General features: G+C 40.7%; 1 protein-coding gene across 2 annotated transcripts; it reads right to left on the reverse strand.

Moving 5' to 3' along the window:
- Positions 1 to 2,121: 2,121 nt before the first annotated feature.
- Positions 2,122 to 7,396, reverse strand: rhbdd1 (rhomboid domain containing 1). Of its 2 annotated transcripts, none has more exons than XM_041941012.1 (9): positions 7,175 to 7,396; positions 6,488 to 6,569; positions 6,228 to 6,406; positions 5,546 to 5,825; positions 4,863 to 4,995; positions 4,292 to 4,380; positions 3,879 to 3,944; positions 3,585 to 3,728; positions 2,122 to 3,484 (listed from the first exon to the last, which is right to left on the reverse strand). In XM_041941012.1, exons 1-9 carry the CDS (start codon positions 7,214 to 7,216, stop codon positions 3,378 to 3,380), a joined length of 1,122 nt encoding a protein of 373 aa, XP_041796946.1. In that variant the 5' UTR covers positions 7,217 to 7,396; the 3' UTR covers positions 2,122 to 3,377. The 2 variants fall into 2 exon arrangements, with proteins under 2 accessions (XP_041796946.1, XP_041796947.1); XM_041941013.1 differs by having other exon boundaries at positions 6,228 to 6,392; positions 7,175 to 7,230.
- Positions 7,397 to 9,238: the final 1,842 nt, after the last annotated feature.

Genomic DNA, 9,238 nt, shown 5'->3' on the forward strand with positions numbered 1-9,238 from the left:
AGAGCCGTAATCAACGAGAATAACTGAAGACACCCGTGTGGGCTTGCAAGGCCTTTGATAGTGAAACAGGAAGTTCCATTAAGTTCCACTATGAGGCAGGGAAGAACAGGGAGAGGGGAGAACAAAGTCGGCAGGATAATTACTGTATAAACGGGAGGGTGAGGGTCGGTTGGGAGTGATGGGGGATTTCATGAGATTATCCTATAAATAGTGTGGCGAGTTTCTTTAGTCATCAGCGGCAGTATGTAACTCTGGCACACGAGTGATAAACTGCTCTAAAAATTAGCCCTGGGCTAAGTACCTCTGCACAAGTTAATACCATTCTCCACGAGACTTTATGAGTTGCTGAGCAGGATTTGAGTATGACTAAGTTAATCACTGCACTGTGGGGAAAAAAAATGTGATCCCAAACTCTGGCTCCGTCTTTTACCGAACGCTCGTTTCATTTATGCAATGGTACATTTATTGTTCCTGTGGGAGTCTGTTGTGATCTCAGCTGGCTTTGGCAGATGCAAAGACAAATTGACCTTCATGTCGGATTGTGGAGGGATCAAGTGTGGGTATGCGGCGCATGGCAGTGGGGTGGCATGTCTCTGCTAAGCTCAGTCAGAGAGCCAAGGGGGACTTTGGGTCAACCGCTACCACGTTTTCAGCCCACCTATACTGTATGTCCCCAACTGAAATACAGCCCTGTCACAGTGTGTTTGGTACCAGCGGTGCCAAAGGTCACCATGTGGGAAGGATTCTAATCAAACGTCATAACATTAACAAGTCTTCTCTCTATCAAATCATAGTTTACTGAGCAGAGCTCTATAAAACGACCGTTTACACTCTTTACAGTTTTTATTTTTCTGCCGAGGTGACATATTTCTGTAACCACTGGTAATCAATCACAGATTACATTTTTACTGAGTAGCAAATTGTTTAGTTAGTCCAATTAGTGAACGGCTGAAATAACCAAGCAAACTAATCATTCAAATTTAGTCCCGTGTTAACAAAAATGATAAGAAAAATACTTTAAGAGATGAGTGTGCCAACGAGCAGAGCTTCAGCTACAGTATGCAGCAGGGATTCAAGAGCACATAAGTAGATCTGATGCCTGTCAAAAGGGCTTGAACCAGAATCTTTTGGCTGAAGAGTGACTTACAGCTAAACCTCCTTGCCACCTTAAATGGTCAAATGAAGTCAGCCTCCAAAGCGTGCAGCAGAGGAGTGTTTCTTACAGCTCCGTCTCTAACGCTCGCTGACAGTGCCACAGCAGGTGGGCCCCTTCACCGAGCCAATCGGTCGGATCGGTTTACGGACGAGACGTGATGCGAGATGACAAACTGAGATAGAGCTTTACTGACAGGCGAGGACAGAAAAAGACATAAAAACATCATCATGCCAAGAGACACCCTTGACATGGACTCATGCTACACACACACAGGCCTCAACAGCAGCATCTGCTGTCCGGTGTGTGTCATTCCTGTCCCCATCCTGTCATCCCCTCCATCACTCTTCATCCTCCCCCATTCATGTCCCGCCAGGGTCCTGTGCTCCGCTCAGCTCCTACGCTCCCCTTGGCAGAATGCAAAACCGAACTATGCAAACTGTCAGATCCGTCTGATGTCACAACAGTTACACATCCACCTACTGTGACTGAGTCTGGATAATTAGCACGCAACCTTTTCACCCCTTCTTCCTACTTCAGCTGGCACGTCAGGGGCAGGGATGTGCAGTTCGATCAGATCTACCGCTGCATGGTTTTAGACCCACGTGGGTTGATGGCTCGTCGGGTTTCTTGGCTCTAATTTAAGCCTTCCTACTTCCCATCATGCCTCAGGGCTTTAAGGGAAACACGGCCAGCGATGTACTTCTTTGACGCTGCTTTTGCAACTTTGCTTACAGTCAGTGTCACTTTCGCGTGGTGACTTTTCGGATAGTTGAGAGTAATATGATGGTGAGGTTGATAAAAAAGGAGATTACGCACAACTTCATGCTTTTCCTGACTCCATGTTTGGTGGTTATTTATGGCATTAATAATACATGATGAAACTCAGCCATGTGTTTGGTGGTGAATGTGTTTACCACTGGACAGCACAGACTGTACCAGCTCAAAAACAGGTTCATGAACAGAACTTGTTGTGCTCCGAAGAACTTTTATTACAAATATATGAGCTTATTGGGCCTTCCTGAAACCAGATGTGTGACATTTTCATGTACATTCATCAGCTATAGCAGTGGCCTATGGGTTATGTAAGACTATTAGGCACTATAGAGTATTGTGCTTTGGTAATGATATAAACAGATTTGAAAGGAAAAAGGGAATCAGTCAGGACATCACAAAGAGCATAGAGAGAGCAACAGCACTGATCTAGCACAAAAGCATCATTCTGGTATCGCTGATGTCTATTGGCTGAGCCCATTTTGAAAATACTGGATGGTTCAGAGTTAACATGGGTGTCATCGTGGGTTGATGAATTTGCAACCCCAATAAAAATGTAACTTCCAGCTTCACTTCAAGTTTTCTCAATACTGCCATCTGAAGTTTGCTAATAGCACTTAATTCTAACCACTTCATTGGTTTAGCTTTTAGTTTTCAGATTAAAAACCAATTTAAAATGAGAAAAATCTTTATTCTATTTGTGAGAACAGAAAAAGGCTGATTTCACAGCTTTTTCCCCAACAGACCACATACGATACAGTGTAGGTCTAAGCAACTGTACTTACACTCCATTAGATTAGACTGGCACGAGCTAATCCCGGGTTGATAAATCTCATGTTTCTTGATGTTTTAGCTAAACTTGGTCTTACGTGGTCTAGTTGGAGAGGAAGCAGTGAGAATGGCCTTTTTCCTTCAGGTTTCTGGAACTGAATGTTACATCTCTTGAATCTACTTGAATCTTGAATCTAGTCCTGGTTTGACAGGTTTTTATATTTGGAACTGGACCAGGTGGATAGAGAAAAATAAGTGCTATTACTGTTTTTTTTCTGTTCATTCATGTTTATCAAATTTGTAATTGGGTTTTAAAGCATCTGATGTGATCTCTGATACCCGTTCACAACTTTAAATGGTGTAATAAAAGAAAACTACCTGAGAAAAATGACAAATTCCTCTCAGCTTTCCTCTTAATTCTCCAACAGGAAACTGCAAATCGGGAGACAACTTCAGCATCTAAGTAGCGTTAAAGGAGCGTTCCAAAGCTTACTTAACGTAACATTGACATAAATGTCCACACAGTCAGAGCTGTTAAATGTGTCAGACTGTGTGGTTGAACCTTGCCATTCAGGACGCTCTTCCTCAGCCTGTGGGAGCAGAGATGGACGAGGCCTCGGGAGGGAATTCCTCATCTGTCTTTTCACCTGAACCTTCTACTCCTTCCCTCTCTGGCCGTTCAGTTGTCAAACCTCCTCAGCCTCCTCTGCCTGATGTCCTCGGCTCTGGCCTCCTCAGAGAGGTGGAAACCATAAGGAGGAGGGGCTCCTCTTGGGTTGCTTTGTCCTACAAAACAAAATGTTATTACATTTGTGCACTTTAGATTGAGCTGACTCTTACCTACAGTGACTTTTTAATTGGTAAAGGTTTTAAAGTTCTGACTTGCCTCTGTCATTCAGGCTGTTTCTGATGGCTGCCTGTATCTGCTCTTCTTCTGTTAGTCCACCTGTATAGGTTTCTGTAGGATTTGTTGTGTGATCTGGTGCATACTGATGGTATTCTTGGTATCCTCCATGTGTGCCACTGTAGCCTGCAGACAGACACACACACGGTATACGTATTTAAATTTAAGAAGCATGTTAAAGGTTACGGCTGGTGTATTCTATGTTCCTCTTCCATTCTGGGATAGCCTTTGTGCTGTTACTGTGTATACAAGAACTTTGCTGGAATACTCTGGTACCTGAAAAGCCTGAAGAGTTGAAGTATGTGCTGGGCCGCGAGTTATATCCGTTTGATGTCACAGCCCCTGGTGAAAATATGTACAGAGTGTTGTTCATGTGCACTTAGAATTACATATGGATTAACAATGAGGACTCAGAGCGATCCTCAGTATTAGAATTGTTGTTTCATTTCCATTATGTCACTTAGCAAACCTGTATTGTTACTGAAAATAACAGCTGCCATGAGGCCAGTACATGACCTGAATCACATCTAAATCACAACTAACTGCAATACGACTTTAAGGCTTAATGAAAAACATAATTTTATCAGGGAAACATGTATCTTAAGACTTCTTAAAATCATCCAATGGGCATCTAACAGGTAACAGAGGCTAAAGCTACGATAGCAACACACATTCACATAAATTCTGACCTGCACACTTCTTCATGATGGCCTTCAGAGGTCCACTAGTGTAGAGTAGACCCACCAGGATACCTGACAGGTGACCAATGAAAGAGGTCCTGAAGAAGCAGAGAACAGATTAACTCTGAAACTAATGAAACACTTAAATTCATAACATCGGACAGCATGTAGTGAGCAGTTACATACATAATTATTATTATACATTATGGAGGTTCCTCATATTCTTGGTAGTTAGTGACTGGTACCAAATACTGTCTAATTGAAAAAGCTCTGAAGCAGTTGTAGATTACTAAGTGCTGGCACTGTTGTCTGGCTCATCTATAATGCTGTCAAATCACTGACAGTACTGGCAACTGTAGTGGTGCATGCAACAGGCTTGTCAGTCTATGGCTAATATATTGAGATCAAAGTAGATCAATCTGTGTGAACTGGTCCTTTAAGCCTGGGTTTGAAAACAGAATCATTAACCCTGCAGTGCTGGTGCCCTGCTACATGTGTCAGGGTGTCTCTACAGGAAGTCTGGCTAGTGAATCCTGAATCCTGGTGAATTTCTTCTACAGATTTCTGATTGGTAACTCACCCAGGTGACGTTATGTGGATTAGCACTAGCTCTGCCCAGCTAGCATAGCGGTTAGACACAGGTAAACCCATCACATAGGTCACACCTCCAGGATGGTAATGGTTACTGAGCACCTTCAGAGCAAACAGGACACCTAGAAAGACAAAGATGAATAAACAGGTGGGTTAGGAAAGGTCACCACGGTGAGATTAGGGTTAAAAATTGCTGTAGGCCATGAGGTATGAGGAGATACATTATATGGATTGATATAGTGCAATCTAATATCACATTGCTGTAACTTCACAAAAGAAAAAGCAGAAGCAATAAAAATCAGTTCACAAAACAAAGAGATGTTAATGAACACATGGATGCAACCAAGATGACAGACTAAAACAAGGCTGCTTCGAGAAAACAGAACAAAAAGAAACTAAGTCATCAAATATCACCACGAAAAAAAAACATTAAATGTTAACAATAAGGCAGAATCAAATTAAAAATGATTTACTGAGCCTGTTAGGCAATTTTTCCACACATTTGTTTTGCAATATTTGGACGTTTCTGCCTTTATTACTTCCATGTATTCATTCGACATTTAGGGAAGTGGGCATTTCATAATGTTATACCAGCAGAATTGCATAAAAAGTCAAATCTCCTCCACCAATTAAAGTGCACATGCTTTGGGAGTTTCATACATTAGTTTATACCTGAGAAGCCAACAGCACAGGCCATGCTGTAGGACTGGTCCTGGGTGAGCTCTGTTAACACCGCCTCCAGCCCCAGATAGACCAATCCGGTGAGCAAAGAGAAGACTGACAGCAGGTAGACGAACCAGGCTCCACCCAGCTGACGCTCCAGCCTGATACCTTTCCAGAGGAAGGACACCATGTTGAAGTAGAGGTGCCAATCATCTACATGGTGCACTGGAGACAGCAGCAGGCGGCGCCAGTCTTCATACCAGTATGCCTGCTGGACACTCACACAGGCCTACGGATTGGACAGACAGTAGTATTCATATTAGTACACAAAGCAGTTGTTTTTGTCATTCCTGCAAGATGGTCCAAGTGCTGACTGGGTCAGTAAGTAAAACATCTATCATTTAATTTTCACCTATTATAGTCTCAGCTATTACTTTCTATTACATTAATGAAAGGAAAGCAGCAGGATGTCACAGAATATAAGTTAGAGACAACTAATCTTTGTCATTTTTGCTTGATAAATAACTTTTCTATGATCATTTACATGGTTTTTGATGACTTTTCTGTGAGCGGAATCATTTCAGCCACACTGTACTACAAACTATTATTATTGTGACCGTTGTGTATGTGTTTTTAAATGAGCTAAATAATAAACTATGTTCCAATTATTAGTGGTTTGTTAGTGCATTACCCGATTCAGTGGAGCAGCAGGAAACAGATAAAGGTACACGTTGAGTCCCAGGACAGCCAGGGTGACAGGGGGGATGTTGTCCAGACCCACCTGGAACAGCTGGGAGGCCAGGAGCAGCAAGCCCAGGTGGGATCCCCTCTGTCGGTTCCGCATGCTGAAAACAGCCTGAGAAGAGACAACTGCAGGATTATTTTTCAGTCTTTTCTGCATCACCAGAACATTTGCAGTGGAAGGAATGAGGGCAGATGGCAAATGAAGACCTGCAGTTGTTGTGCCCTCTGCTCTCTGGGAAAAGGCCTCACAGATTTCTGACTGCTCCAAAGTCAAGGCTGAAAACTGTGTCTGAGAAAACAAATCAGGGCACATGTTGGTTTTAAAAAGAAAAACGTATCTGAAGACACTGCGGCTGCTGGGTTTCTAGAGTAGATAGAACAAAGACCATGAGCTGGGTCCAGTAGGTACTCTGTTAGTCTCAAAACACTAATCAAGACTTAAATCAATGAATTTATGTCATCAGGTGACACTTTTTATATTTGGCCCATTTACATGGAGTTGGTGACTGAGTCTGTTGGCTCTGAAAATTTGTGTTAGAGATATACACACAAATGAGTTATGCAAAAATGGGATGTGCGCAAAAATATCAATTAAAACTACTGACAGTCAGATGTTTTGGGCTCTGCCTAAAGTCTTAATATAAAGAAAGACATGTGTACTCATCCATATTTGTCAGTTAATTCAATGTCTCAGGCTTGTTGCAACGAAACGAATTTCTAGAGATGTGAAATGAAGGCATCAAGACAATTCCTTCCATTGTTTTGCCCACGTGTCTAAAAATGACAGTCAAATTTCTCTAGATTACATCGATCTGTGTTTCTGCTCTTCAGATAAAGTCTGTTATTAACACTAACCTTTAAAACACAGCATAACTTAAATTAACTACTACTTACTTCCTCCTTCTGTGACGCTTCGGCTAATGCTAACACTAGCATTAGTTGAGAGTATTAACCCGGTTAGTACATCGAATCCGCTTCAAATGACTTAGCGTTCACAGTCGTCTTGAATTTCTACTTATAAACATTTTGGTCACAGGTCAGTGAGTGTATTTCTTCATGTTTCATCACTTCTGGCAGCTTTTAGTGACTTGGCAGCCGGTGGTAGCGTAGCGTCAGCTGTCACGTGACAATAACAAACTACGTAGCAGGCGCAGGCGCATTGTGTATCTTCTTCTTGAAGTCTTATCAGTTCACTCCTCATCAAATTAACAAATTAATATTTATGTATACACTTTATATACACTCTGTGCGCGCACACACACACAATAATCAAGCCATACAATAAACATTTTATTTTGAAAGTTTTTACCGGAAGTGTTAGTATTAGTGTATAATTATGTCTGATTTGACACTGATAGAACTGACGGCTGACAAGTGTATTCAGAAACATGACTCATTGCTGCCCCCCAGTGGCAATACAGTGAGGCAGAACATAAAATAAAGATGTAACAAATTAGACCTTCTATCTAAATAAATCAATGTTACCATGTCGAAACAATCTTAAATTAACATAACATCATGAAATCATCATTGGAAATGTTATCTAGTGGTCCTCAGCTTAGTGTCATATGTTAGTATTAGTGTAGTACCATCTACCTCAACACTGGATGAACTGATTGATTTGTGTATTCAGGAACTTTGCTGCCCTCCAGTGGTCACAGTGAGGACTTGCGCTACAATAAATCAACAGAGTTCATTAATATCGTTATGTTCTAGTCATGGCAGTGTAATTATTAAAATAGTTACAGCAAGCGTATCCTTAGTGAAACCCGTTTTAACTAAGAGTTGCTTTAATAGAAGCTTTCTTGTCTAGAAATCATTCTTTCACGTGAACTTCGATGCTGTGGAGTTTGTGAAAGTTTAATATTTACTGCCCTCCAGTGGGCACAGGCAGGAATTACATAAAATCAACAGCTGTCAAGGTAGACATGATGAAATAATAGTACCACTTCCGGCATATATTTTCGAAATAATCGAATAATAATCGAATAAATAAACTAATTAATAGAAATGATCATGAAATTACCATTGGAATTGTTATCAAGTGGTCACCAGCTCCACATTCTCCAGTAGAATTAATATCATACAATATAATAAATGACAATATAACTTGAATCATAATAGATAATAATAGACTTTATTTATCTCACAATGGAGACTTTTAGTAATATTACTAATATGATATAATAATAATGCCTTGACACAGGTTGCTATACACACACACACACACACAAACACACACACATTATTTATATATACACACACATATATATAGCGCTACTGTCAGTACAATGCTTATTAATATCAATACATACTAGTTGTATCAGTGTGATTGTTACAAATAATAACGTACGTTAACCTTAGTAAAATAAGAATTTAATGAAGAGCAGTTTTAATGGCAGCTTTCTTGACTGGAGATCATTCATTCATGTGTGTGCTGAGGAGTTGAGTGTTTAAAATCTACTGCCCTTTAGCGGTCACAGTGAGGAATTACATAAAATCAAGTCAAGTTTGACATGACAAAATAGTAGTACTATTACTACTGCTGGTAATACTTCCAATAAATACGTTCTAAAGAAAACGAATTTACAATGTTGAAACAATCTTAAATTATGTTTGGGGCATAAACTATCATGAAATGACCATTTGAATAGCTTTTTTTAATCAGGAACATGGCTCTCTGCTGCCCTCCCGTGGCCACAGCGAGGACCTGCGGGACTGTATAAACCAACACAGCCTTTACGTCAGTACAAAGCTCATGAACATGAATGTGTACAAGTCATATCAGTTTGATTATTACAGATAAAAACAGTAAGTTTAGTTTTAGTAAAAGACGTTTGGTGAAAAGTTGTTTTAATATCAGTTTAATTGTCTACAGATGATGGCCTCATGTTTCATTCAGGAACTACATCAAGGGTAAATGTCCAGTCGGACATTACATCATGTCAGGACTTCCTG

This window comes from Chelmon rostratus, chromosome 7, assembly GCF_017976325.1.
Source record: "Chelmon rostratus isolate fCheRos1 chromosome 7, fCheRos1.pri, whole genome shotgun sequence".
NCBI classification, from domain to species: domain Eukaryota; kingdom Metazoa; phylum Chordata; class Actinopteri; order Chaetodontiformes; family Chaetodontidae; genus Chelmon; species Chelmon rostratus.